This window comes from Sceloporus occidentalis, unplaced genomic scaffold (genome assembly GCF_023333645.1).
Source record: "Sceloporus occidentalis isolate IW3139 unplaced genomic scaffold, rSceOcc1.0.p SCAF_7, whole genome shotgun sequence".
Classification (NCBI taxonomy): Eukaryota; Metazoa; Chordata; class Lepidosauria; order Squamata; family Phrynosomatidae; genus Sceloporus; species Sceloporus occidentalis.
This window is the reverse complement of record NW_028316987.1, coordinates 84,715,064-84,728,162: the sequence shown is the minus strand read 5'-3', so window position 1 is coordinate 84,728,162 and position 13,099 is coordinate 84,715,064. Positions and strand designations below refer to the sequence as shown.

General features: G+C 39.8%; 1 protein-coding gene across 4 annotated transcripts in view; it reads right to left on the bottom strand.

Annotated features, from left to right (window-relative positions):
- DIP2C (DIP2 acetate--CoA ligase C (putative)) overlaps window positions 1-13,099 on the bottom strand; it is a 330,762-nt gene that overhangs the window by 72,091 nt on the left and 245,572 nt on the right. For 2 of the 4 annotated variants that reach the window (XM_089533524.1, XM_089533527.1), the window contains 7 exons: window positions 11,316-11,393; window positions 9,338-9,461; window positions 8,048-8,157; window positions 4,337-4,439; window positions 3,490-3,554; window positions 1,421-1,514; window positions 492-611 (listed from right to left, as the gene is read on the bottom strand). In XM_089533524.1, coding sequence (XP_089389650.1) covers window positions 492-611; window positions 1,421-1,514; window positions 3,490-3,554; window positions 4,337-4,439; window positions 8,048-8,157; window positions 9,338-9,461; window positions 11,316-11,393 — 694 coding nt within the window. The remainder of the gene's footprint in view (window positions 1-491; window positions 612-1,420; window positions 1,515-3,489; window positions 3,555-4,336; window positions 4,440-8,047; window positions 8,158-9,337; window positions 9,462-11,315; window positions 11,394-13,099) is intronic. The other 2 variants (XM_089533526.1, XM_089533528.1) reach the window with 1 other exon arrangement.

Sequence of the window (13,099 nt, the reverse complement as noted above, 5' to 3'; positions counted from 1 at the left end):
CCAAGTATGAAAATAAAACTTACAAAAGCTTTGCAGCGAAACCTTCCACTATTTCCTATTGCTTAAGGATAAATTTCATTCAGCCTTTATGTAACAGCTTGTCAGATCATATTTAATTGGATTTGCTGCAACTTGCATTAATGTGGAATATCAGGTTTGCTTCAGGAGTTTACTTGAAGAAAAGCAACATTAAAAAAGAAAACCCCAAACCAAAATAAATTACCGTTCCTGAAAACAGTTTGCACTAAAGCTCAAAATGCTCATGAAGATATTGCTTGTTGTGCCAGAGCCAATCATTTCTAAATGCCAACCTAAAACCAAATGTAACAGCAAACCATCTCACACATGGAATAAATTTCTTAAAGAAAACATCCACCAAGTACTTAAGATGTGCATTCAGTGGCTTGCACCATCGCTAATGTCAACCAGGAATGCCTAACAGCAAAGCATTCTGGATTGTGCCCTTCTATTGTTCTATAGTCACCACTTACATGGATTGGCGCCATCAGCTACTATTAGCATACGGAGTGAGGAAAGGTTGATATCGCGTTGATCTCTATGTGCTACTAATGCCCAGTGCATATCCCTGGATTTTACACAAGCAACTTTTGCTGGAAATAAGAGGAGGGAAGGAGAAGAAGGAGGAGGAGAGATATTAGGTAGTTCAGCTTGAGCTTCTAAAGTTCTAAATTTATTGGTGTTCCCAATAAATCTCATGAGAAAGGCAACAAATAAACAGGAAGCTACACAAGATGGGTATTTATTACTAAATGTCTAACACTATACATGGGGTGAGGTGAGGAAAGAGACTGAGATCCCAGCTTAGTCGTGTATGCTTCATGGTTTTCTGAAACTGCCAGTCTAAAATGGAGAGGAGCCATTGTGGAAGGTCATTGTGAAGGAACACCCCCCAACACATCCCTGTTGCAAAAACATTCAAAAACATTTTTGTGCCCCTTAAAGCCTTCTAGTATGGGTATGGAGGCTTTTTCACCATGTTTTGAGGCCTTTCTGGACCATTTTTAGCCCAAGCCTTTTTTTTTAAACAACAAGAATGAGCAAAAGCCACTTCCTGTTTTTAAAAAAGACCTTTCCTGTGTCTAAATTGGCCCAGAGGCCCCCAGAACATGCTGGTAATGTCCTTAAACCCCTACAGATATTTTTTGGTTTTTTTTTATTTTTCCCCCCAATTTCTTTTGGCACAGGGGAGTCTTGGGAGCCACAAAAATGGTACAAGGGTGCACACAGCTCATAGGCTGCATTTTGTCTACTCCTGATCTAAAATAATGCTTTTATAAGAACAGAAATGTGCTTAGGATTCTGGCCATCACCCTAACTGCCAACATAACATTTTAGATCTTCGTATGATGTCAATCTCCTATCTGTTCAAAGCATGAAGATCTAGAAACACAGCACTTACCTTTGTACTGGCAAACTTTCTGAATCCATGAAAGTGGGTTCACTTTCATTAAGGAATAGGGGATGCTTATGACATGCATCATGTTCATAACACTCTGAAATCAAGTCAAGAGAATATGGCTTTCAGCAAAAATGAAACAAACTGCCTAAGTTCACAGATCTTTGTTGAAGAGTCACATATTTGGCCCAGCACACAAATACATATTTTCATGATCAGATCTTAAGAGAGTCATGAGCAAAGCTTATATTCCCAATTTTTAAAAAAGTACCTCATTATCAGAAAATGGACAAGAATCTGCAAAAAATCTCTACAAACATACCACTAGAAATAACCACTAATGTCATACATAATATGAAGAATACCATAGTCAATACCATATTCATTAAAGCCAATTTAAGTACATTTAAAGTTGATTTATGTATAAATATACATTTAATAATAATCCACTAGGAGGGTGGATAGAATGTTATTTGTTAATAATTAAATTACTTTTTCCAAATATTAATTCATCAAATGTAAGTGGAGGGCATGTTGTTTATTTAAAAATAGTGAGGTGATTTATTTTTTACATAATGGAGTTTAAATAGAAAATGTAAAATAAAATAAGAATGGAAGATTCATCTCTTGTGTGTATATTTTATTTAAATTGTTAGCTAAGCTCAGCTCCTTTGCCCTTGGTCATGTGTAGCTCGCAAGCATTTGCCCAGCTTGAAAAATGCCCCCCTTGTTCCATAGAAGTTGCCCATCTTTGAGTCAGAATATGCTACATTCTATATTTTAACTTTTCATAGATATCTGAGGACAATTCTTCAAAACTCCAATTACTAGGAATCACTGGTCTTAATGTAACAGGCTATTCTCAAATCTCCTTTTACTATGACAATGTGGTTTTGGACCAATCTCTTTCAACCATTGGTTTTCTCTCACAGCAAAAGCAGGACACAGTAATAATAGACTTTTAAAGTATTCTCATTCACACAATCATAGAGTCACAGAATCATTGAGTTGGAAGAGACCGCAAGGGCCATCCAGTCCAACCCTCTGCCATGCAGGAAATCTAAATCAAAGCATCCCCAACAGATGGCCATCCAGCCTCTGTTTAAAGACCTTATCCTGGAAGTTGAGCTGGAAGTCTACACAGAATAGATCTGAGAAAGTAAAAACATTGGTAGCTATTTATACAGAGAAGGCTATGAGATTAAGAAAGGGAAGTCAGAAAAGTGTATAGAACTGCCTAAGTTTTTAGTTTTGACTACTGGATGAATGAGTCTTCCCCAGAAAAACTACTTCTTGCCTGGCATCACTCTTTCACATGTCCTACTGAATCCAAAGGCAACATAAGAGTAGGTTGTGAATATTCTGTGGTAATCACTAAGAAAGCACTGCTCTACTGTTTTTAAAACCTCCACATTTAGAACCTGTAAACCATTAATTATTACACAATGGAGACAAGAGGAAATGCTTATCACTCTAACATGTTGTAAAATTTTTCTCCTGTATGATTTTTAACATCTTTGCCTGATGAAGAAGCCAGTGGAGCTTTAAAAGCTTGCAACATGTATTTGCTGGTTGAGGGATTATGGGAGCTGTAGTCCAGAGAGCAGTGTTTTCAAGCTCTAGTATAATACTCATGCCAGTTACCAGGCTTGATGACACTCAGTGTGAGGGGAAGGTTGGCAATGGCAGCAGCCTGCCCTGCCCTACCCTCCTGATGCTCCTCCTTTGTGGTTCATTGCTGGGCTGGTGACAAAGCAATGAGGGACATGCTTGCTCGGCCACCACTGTAGGAGGAAGACCCGACTAGGATGTCACCCCTCCTGTGGGGGTGTAACCTGGTGTGCTTCAAACACCTCACACCTGCCCAGTGACACCACCTGTTAGTAAAAAAAATATTAATTTCTGTAAGACTGGATTGCATCTACTGCATGTCCTACTATATATATGTGTGTGTGTGTGTGTGTGTGTGTGTGCAGAAAAAGATTCTAGCATCAGAGTGCTCCAACCTCCAATGCAAATATTAAGCAGACAAATCCTGTTCTCAAATAACTACTGCATGAAGAATGACTCACCGTAAGAATCCCATGCCACAAGCCAACATCTTTCTTGAAATCTAATACATTCACAATCGTTTCAGCTGCATAAGGAAAACAAGGTTAGTGACTGAGTGTACAATACAGCCAGAAAAAGCTACATTTTAAGAAATAATTAAAATAAAGAACTGTTGATTTTAAAAAATGCCAACAGAGGAACTACTGAACCATTTGAGATAAATCATTACTGACTGATTGCTCTTGGCTAGATTATCGCTTCCTTTTCCTTTCCCTCTTTGTTTTCACTTTCATTACATCTCATAATCAATGGTTCATTTGGAAACAGACTTGTCTTTAAAAAAAGATAGAAAATAAATCTGAAAGAAATAAAGACAACTCAAGCTATACAGTTGTCAGACGTCTCTGTAATGTACATGTCTCAGGGGCTTGTGTACTCTCTTAAATATGAATTAACATTATAGCTCAGGGATTCTTTTATGGCTCAGACTTTAATCCAACACAGAGGGGAAAAATATACTTATTCGCCCACCCACATCTGGGTAGTTCCAATCTATCTGCTTCCAACTCATGACCTTCGAAATCTGCAACCCACTTATCTGGGTGCACCTGCTGTTTGAAAAGGGTTAGTGACTGGTGGTGTTATGTAGTGTGTCGAGGATGCACAAACCTCTGGAAAGTCCATTGTTCCAAAGACTATTTCTATGTTGGGAATACTCAGAAGTAAAATCTGACTGGCTGAGAAAGAAGTGGAGCTGTTTCCCAATGTGAGTGGATTGAATGATACATGTCAGGCAGGGGAACTATCACTATACTACATATTAGTATTTAAAATATTTGTTTTAGGGAGGGAAACTTGCAGAAATACCTTCTGTGTATCCACATGCTTGTGTAAGAGCTTGACAATGGGTCAGCAGTGCAATTCTTGTCACAGTAACCCCGAGAACGCTTCCATCTTTACATGTTTTGTACTGTAAAATAAATGAATAAATATTGAAAACTCCTCATCAAGACCAAAACTAAAGGAATAATCAATTGAGAGAAGACAAAATGGTAGGGCAGGCATTCTCAGCCTCCAAATCCAACACCTCCCCCCCCACCCCGGTTTTTGTTTTTATTTACTAAAAATGACATAGGGAATTTTTCTTTACATGAAAAAGAATGCATGTCTGGGCTTCTCCAGATTGGTTTAAATAAATGTGTACTCTTGTAATATTGCTCCTTGGGTTTTGCCAGTGGTTGTTGACACCAGCTCCTCCTGTCATTCTTTTGGGGGATTGCTTACAGCAATTTTTTCAATCTGCACTAGGGATTTCTGAATTATTAGTATTACTCCTCCTCTTCCTCATATAAATAAAAAACTAGGTTGTGATTTGTTGAGATATCCCTAAGGACTGAAGGGCAAATGCTCTCCACTTTAAAAAAATGTTTATAGAGTTACAGAGTTATAGTGCAAAAGCACCAATTTCACCAGTGCCTTGATAGGCTGTAATATAATAACTTGAGATGGAAAGGATACCTTTTTGTTTTAATATGTCTTAAAACTAAAAGAGCCACTGTGGCATAGTAGTTTGAGTATTGAACTACAACTCTGCAGACCAGGAGTTTAATCCCCACTCAGTCATGAAACCCAGTGGGTGATCTTGGGTAAGTCACACTCTACCAGCCTCAGAACAAAGCAATGACAAACCTCCTCTGAACAAATTTTGCAAAGAAACCCCCATAATGGGTTCACTTTAAGGTCAGTATAAGCTGGAAATGACCTGAAGCCTCACAAACAAAAACCCACTTGAGCCGGGAATAAAATGTTGGCGATGGTGCTAGCAGTTGTCAGGAAATGGTCTGGGACAAGAGAAACATCTCTTGAATACTAGATTTTTTTTAGAATCATAGAGTTGGGCCGTCCCATCCAACCCGCTGCCATGCAGGAACTCACAATCAAAGCATCCCTGACAGATGGCCATCCAGCCTCTGCTTAAAGACCTCTAAGAAAGGAGACTCCACCGCACTCTGAGGGAGTGTGTTCCACTGTCAAACACCTCTTACTGTCAGGAAGTTCTTCCTAATGTTAAGGTGGAATCTCTTTTCCTGTAGCTTGCATCCATTGTTCCGTGTTCTAGTCTCTGGAGCAGCAGAAAACAAGCTTGTTCCATCCTCAAAGTGACAGCCCTTCAAATATTTAAACAGGGCTATCATATCATCTCTTAACCAAACGTGGTAACTACATCAAACTAATGTCACAGCCTCCCAATACATTTGCTCCATCTGGAGCAGCCCTCTGTGTAAGAAAAAGAGCATAGCTGTTTACTCTTATATGCCAGTAATGTGACTCAGGCAGGGGAGTGAATGGTTAATGGACATATTAAGGGCAGAGCTCTGCTTGAGTCCCTGTTGACTCTGGAAAACAGCAGGTAAGAGGGACCTTCATTTACATCTTAGCTAATGTAGAGCTTGGAAAAGTGGCCATGCTGCCTTGGGGATTCTGGGTGTTGTAGACCAAAGAAAGTAACATTTCCAAGCTCTGTGAAGTAGCAACTCAGCACACAAAGCCATTGTTTCTGCTCTTCTAACATTAACCAGTATCTCCATTAAAAATTAACACTCAACCAAAGCCATATATTATTCAACCACCAGGCTTTCAGGTTTTCTTTGCTAGCGGCCTGCTTCTGCATCCACATATCCTGCTAATTCTCTGCCCTCCATTATCCCTTACTCCCTAAAGATCCAGAGAAAGCTATTAAAAAACAACAACCTGGTATCAATACTTTATCAGGTCTGAACTGGCTTCGATTGTAGAAATGAGTCTGAGTGCTGAATTGATCAGTCCTGCTCCCTGGGGCTTTCCAGTCTGAAATACTAGTAATACAGAAACCTGAATTCAACCAACCAGGCCATACCATTTGTTCTGCTACACTCTTGACTAATATTGGTTCTCTCAGATAGAATTCTTTCTCCCCACATCCTACTGTTTGTATTAAACTGAAAATACTACACATTGAACCTATGACCATCCATGTGCAGAGCATGCCATTTTACTATAATCTTGAAACAATTACTTTTTGGACTACAACTCCCAGAAACAAAATCCCATCATCTTCTCAGTCCCATGTTTGGATAAGGGTTATACAGCAACAGGCCATGCTTTCTACACAAAGGGCTCCAGCTTCAGACCCTGGCATTTCCAGGTAGGGCTCAGAAAGCCTCCTGTATGAAATCCTAATGAGCTGCCACAAAGTTACTGTATACACTATTCAGTTGGATGGACCATCAGTCTCTCAGTATAAGTACAAGGCAGGCTCACTATGTTCCTAAAGATACTTGGAACGATTTGAAGTCGAAGGCTTTTATGGCCGGCATCCATGGTTTTTTTTGGCCTATGTGGCCATGTTCTAGAAGAGTTTCTTCCTGACGTTTCGCCAGCATCTGTGGCTGGCATCTGTCAGAAAGAAACTCTTCTAGAACATGGCCACATAGCCTGAAAAACCCACAAAAAACTCAGAACAATTCTTTAAAGACAAATCTTTTGGCAGTCTGACTTATGATGGTATTGTGCACTTCCAGGGAAAAGTAAGACGCAGATGGCCCCAATGGATCACATCCTCTCATTTCATCTTTGTCCATCTCCATTTTTCTCTTTTCACTGTTCCAATCTCATTCCTTTGCTTTCCTCTACACTCTTCCCTCTCTCTTCTTTTCTTTGTCCTCTTTCCAGCTCTTCAGCTACTTTCCCTCCCTTCCATCACTCCCCCATTTCTTTTCTTCCATTCCAGTTCTCTTTTCTTCTCTCTGCCTCATTCACACACCCCAACCAATTTTTCCTGCTTTCCTCTGAACTCCTGCCTTGTTTTTCTCTATTAATTCCTTTAGCTACAGAAGGCTACTACTGCCTTTTCCTCATCCCAGTCCTGCTTACTCATATAAAGCAAGTGGGGGAGCCTCTGTCTAGAGGTGGTAATGGAGAAGCTGGACTGGACACAGGTGGCTCAGAGGAAGCAGCAATCTACTTTGTGAGGTGGTATAGCTGGAGACAGTGTGGGAGTGTAGGCCTGGATCTGGGGATAGAGCAGGTAGCATAAGAAGGCTTTTTTGGCTTGCAACCTAGAGCACTGTCCCACCCAATCTATTGGTAGCCACATTATTGTTTTAGACAAGGGATACATCTGTAAGCAGCCAGGATGTAACATTAGCATCCCAAGAGTTTTTGAAGGCATGAACCCACCACCACATCTCCCCTGCAAAAGATTTGCCCTAAAAGCTTAAAAATCCGAAAATGGCCTTCTACATAAGCATGTTCAAAACTATCATTAATTATATCAGCTGCAGTCAGATATCATTTCTTTCATTCCTTCATACTAAGGAAAACACAGGCAGCAGCTGTTCCAAATTCTTCCGATACTGTACTCAACGGATGGGAGGTTGAATATCTGAAGGCAGCCATCTTATGCATAAGATGGCATTTAAAGAAGCAATGATACTCTTAACATAGGAAACATTTTAACCCAGAGAGAAGATAACATACAAGTGCACATATACCTGCATGTATATAGTACACACAAGCACACACACATAGTGAATTCACCTCAATATAAGCTGTGTCGTTGTTTGCATCTTTGATATGTGGGAACCAGTCTCGGGGAGGTTTTGAAAGATGTTTGGACTCTGTGACAAACCACAGCAGTTTTGGCCAGCCTTGAAAAGAAGACATAAAGTCATAGTCGTTTCTTTATTTTTTACCACCTCTCAAAAAAGCAGCAGTTAGGCAGCAATAATTAGACAGTGGTTCTTAACTTGGAATATATATAACCTTTAGGGGGTCTGTGGATGTACTTCAGAAGGTTTGTGAACGTAAATACTATCTCCCCTCCCCCCCACTTTGATTGGTTACTCTAGGTTACTTTGATTTTTATTCTACTGCAGTAAATTTTAAGGTACAAATTTAGGCTGGAATCCTGTTAGTGGATGATGATGTTTCAAACTAACCTACACCATCGTAACTTATTTGGTTATTGCAGAGGCCAGAATTCGGTTCTGACCGTGTTAAAAAAAAATCCCTGCATGCACCTTTTTAGTGTGGCAGCCACCCCCAAAATAACCATGGCAGTAGAGACCAGGGGGAGCAGTCAAGACACATCAGTTATTTTCCTTTAGCTGAATACACAGTGGTCATATAATCCATAAGGATCTTCCTAGGATTTAGCATCCCTGCATAGCTTGAACTGTATTTTTGGGTCCTCATATTTTTTATATCTCATATCTGGAGATAGCATGTTTTTGAGATGTTTCAGGTAAACATCCAGGTAAACAAAACCATCAAATTTAAAGTGCTCTTTCCTTCCTTTTAGTAATCTACATTTCCTCTCCAAACCTGAGACAAATAATCTCTTTGCATCCAGATATGTAAAACAATCTCTCTATGCTATTTCTTGTGTCCCCAGCCAAATTTTCCCATCCATCCATCTCAGGGATATCCCAATGCAATCACTGTTTTTCTTAAAGCCATCATCCAATTCAGAATCTCATTGTTGATTCCTGGGACAAGTCATTCAGCCTTTGTTACCTGGCCAGATAGCCCATCATCTAGGACTAGTTTGGAGGTATAAACATGGTTTCAAATCCTAATGTCTGCCCATGCAGCCCATTCTGCCTACAGGCCTGCACTCTGTATGGTCTGTGTCATCCTTGGACCTCCCAGTCTGAGACTCTCCAGCTCCCATGGTCTTCTCCTCAGACAGATAATTATAACAGTCATAAAGTGGCACACAGTTGCAACCTCCCCTTACCCCCCCCCCCCCCCCAGCTAGCTACCTGTGGATTAGCACAGTTTTCTCAATTTCCTTGCAATGTACAAGAAAACATAGAACAAGCCTACCTTTAAACTGTGGTATTTCCCCAGTGGGGCTCTTAGGCAGTCCTTTATGGCACGCATCACTAGTCAAGGCCACAGTAACACCACAGCTGCCAAGCAAGAAGCCTATCTGTTGGCTTCCTGCATCCTGGTTGAAGACAAAGCAAGAGAGGGTCCATGAAAAATAAATCGCTGCATGAACAGTAATGAAAAGACCATTTCAACAAGATAGCTATGCAAAAGGCATTGGCTTTGCTCAGCCAACCAACTGCTTTTTAAGAAATCTGTTCTCATAATATGAGCAGGGTACCTCAGAGTTTTTTAGACAGAAGCCAAGAATATCACATCCTGAGAATAACAACTTGTTATTTATATTATATTATATTATATTATAAACATTAAAGAGAAATCCTTGAAGATCCCAGTAATTTTTCTACTATAACTAAGGCTTGAAGAGCTGTGGGCAATCTGGGTTGAGCTCACAGGTGTCTGTGGCAGGGAAAAGAAGAGGTGTAATACTGCCCAGGCTTAAGGAGGAGATTTAGGATTCAGGTGTAAGCCAATTTGATTTATCCTTGTGTAGCAACTAGACAAATTTACTCCATCTCCCATTATGCAAGAACTTGGAATCATAAAATCTGTAGTAGTTACCACGGGCAAAAGAAAGCACAACATAATAGTTAATACATGGAATTCATAGCTGTAGGATGTGATGACCTTGACAACTTTTTAAAAGAAAAACATAACTAAACAGACAGTTAAAATGAATTCATTCCTGCAATTACAGACTATCAAGCTCAAAGAACTGCCGTTGAAAACCAAAGGCCAGGCAAACAATAGTGGAAGTTATCTTTGGACTTTCGGGAGACATCTGGATAGTCATTCTTGGAAACAGACTGTCAAGACATGTGAAATCTTGGCCACATTCAGCATAATTTCTGTGTAAATCAGAGGAGGGGAAATTTCTGCCTACAGGCTGAATTTACCCTGGAAATGCTCCCCAACTGGCCCACCATTGATGGCCAGTGGCTTTCTTATCAGAGGAGCAATAAATCCACTTCAGGCTTGAAAGGAGATATACAAGGTGTTGAATCTATTTTGGTGACAGCGTTTGGCACCTTGGATAGTTCCTTTACAGACCAAACTAAAACTCCACCTTTGACATGCAAAATTCATCCTGCTGCTAGAATTTGGATTTTTCCAAAAGATTTGGAGTGACAGTCTGATTTTTGGTGACCATGAGTTAAAATAAACAACTCTAATCACTTTTCTATGATTTACATTTCCTTCCTCTTCTTCCCTTCCTCATACAAACTACTTTCTACATCAGGGAACAAAACTAGTTAGAAAAGCAAAGACGCTGTCTCAGTTTTAGGCTTTCATGTTTCAGTGTGCAAGGCCATCCATGTTATTTTACAAAGCACCTCCAATATCCATATGAAGCCCCTTGATATGCTGCACACATCTCTTCAAAACTTACTAGTCAACACCTTGCATTGTACATACATTTTTAAAAAGTTATTTAAGTAGAAAAGGAATTCAAAACAAAACAGAGAATTTTGTAGACAGCATTAAATATTACAATGTTTTTATTACAAAACAAAGAAATTATGCAAAGGAGAACTGCAGGAAACCAGATGAGATAAATTTAGTGTCTATCAACGTAGGTAATACTTTTACAGACAGATCTGATTTCCACAGCATATTCAAGTGTTTTTGCTTTTCACATATAGTTACATTTGTTAAAAAGTTATCCGGCTCAGATAAAAAGACATGCATCACTTCCCCACTTTATTGCACCAGCTTTCCTACATCCAATTTCAGAAAATGTTTTACTACGTTGATGAGTGTGTGTATACTGAGTTTTGAATGACATGGTGGGATGAGAAACTAGTATATGACAGACTTGTATAACCTTTTCAAAGTTCAGACATTCAGCAAGTTTTTGCATTTTCTGTTTGTTATAGTAATTATTAGATATTGATTTCCAGTTTGGACATACTTTTGCAAGAAAAGTCTTCAGAAATGAGCTCTCATTTGGTTTGGCTTCTATGAAAATCCAGACAGAAGGAGGAGTCCCCTTTTTAAGATAAATAGAAAGAGACAAGAGGATGAAATCACGCCATTTTGGGGAAAAACGGTGCATGCTGTGCTGTCAAGTAGCCCAAGGAGTATCTGCATTAGCCAGGGCCTGGAAAATCTACAAATTTTAAAAGGCATTAACACATGGCAGCAGATATGCTAAAATGCATTCTACATTAGGTTGGGATTAGCTTCTTTCCTTCACCAGTTCCTGAAAAGAAAAACTATTTTCTTCTTTGTTCTTACTAAACCTAGCTTCTAATGTCATTATTTACCAGTCATGTCAGTGGTTGCTTAGACCAAAGTAAATCATTCTGATTTTAAAGAGCAGCATTCCAAGGTCAATGTATCACCGTGATTTGCTTACCTATCAAGAGCCTTCCCTTGACTTATCCTCAAGGCAAATATATATTTATTTATATATATATATATATATATATATATATATACACACACATATACGTATATATATAAATTTATGTTCACCACCATAGCCCAAAGTCAATTTCAGAGCAGGGGCTTTAAATGATTTTCAAACCCAGCTTTTCTTGCTTGGGCTTGCCAATGAACAAGTATAGTTCAGCCTATACTAGGTGGTGTCTGCATGGGCCAGGATACTTCCAGGAAACAGCTGCTCCAACATCCTATCGTTACCTGGGGCCCTCCATAGCAATGCCAGGTGGCTGTTTGCATGGGTATCCTGCTGTGAGTGGCTCACAATGAAGACAGACTGAGGAGTCTAGCATCTATTATATGGCTGGGCATCTTGCTCTGACCAGAGAGTGAGTGACTTACTGCAACATTTTAAAAAGCAGTCCAACATTGCAAAGAGGGTCCTGGGTCTTCCAAGATGATCTGGAGCAGCTAGAATTTTTTTTAATTACTCTGTTTTAAGATATCCTGGGTTTGGTGCTGAGCAGGCTGGACATTGTCATCTAGATTCCCCACCAAGAGGATGGGGCATTTTATTTGGCCCCTACAGACAGGGACTCAGTTACAAAGCCCAGATGGGTCTCCGAAGTCTGTAGCTATCAGGTAAGAAGAGCATATGTTCCAAAGGATGCAAGGCAAGCTCTCTCTTTTTGGAACTTGACACAGAAATGGTGGAAAGGCAGAAAGGAGAAAGTGTGTGTGTGTGTGTGTGTGTGTGTGTGTGTGTGTAAAACTGCTTACCAGCCAAGCATATCTCAAATGACATCATCCTTAGGGGCACTGTAAAACACACAGTACTATGTCCTGTGCTTTTCTCCATAATGCAAAAGAAACAACTTTACTAGAAAGCATTTGAAGAACACAGAGCACTGTGCAATCATTTAGGGCCTCACAAGTAGAGTGAGCTCCCAGTATCCACTGGGGTTTGTTTCCATGGCCCCACATGGATATGTAAACTCACTGATGTTCAAATCCCATTGCATACAGTGGCATAGTAAAATGGCATCCTTTATATAAAAAGGCAAAATCAAGTTTTGTTTTGTTTTGTTTTGCCTCTCTCTCTCTCTCTCTCTCTCTCTGAATATTTTCAAACTGTGATTGGTTGAATCTGTGGATGCAGAGGGCCGACTGTAATTTTAAATGGACCTGAAGTTTCCTTTCCTTGAAATGTCACTCACAAAATCCTCTTTCAGCAATGCAGTCTATATGGTTGTAAGCAGACAGCTCTCTATTTTAAGACCCCCTTGGAAAAGCGCTTTACTTGTGGCATTG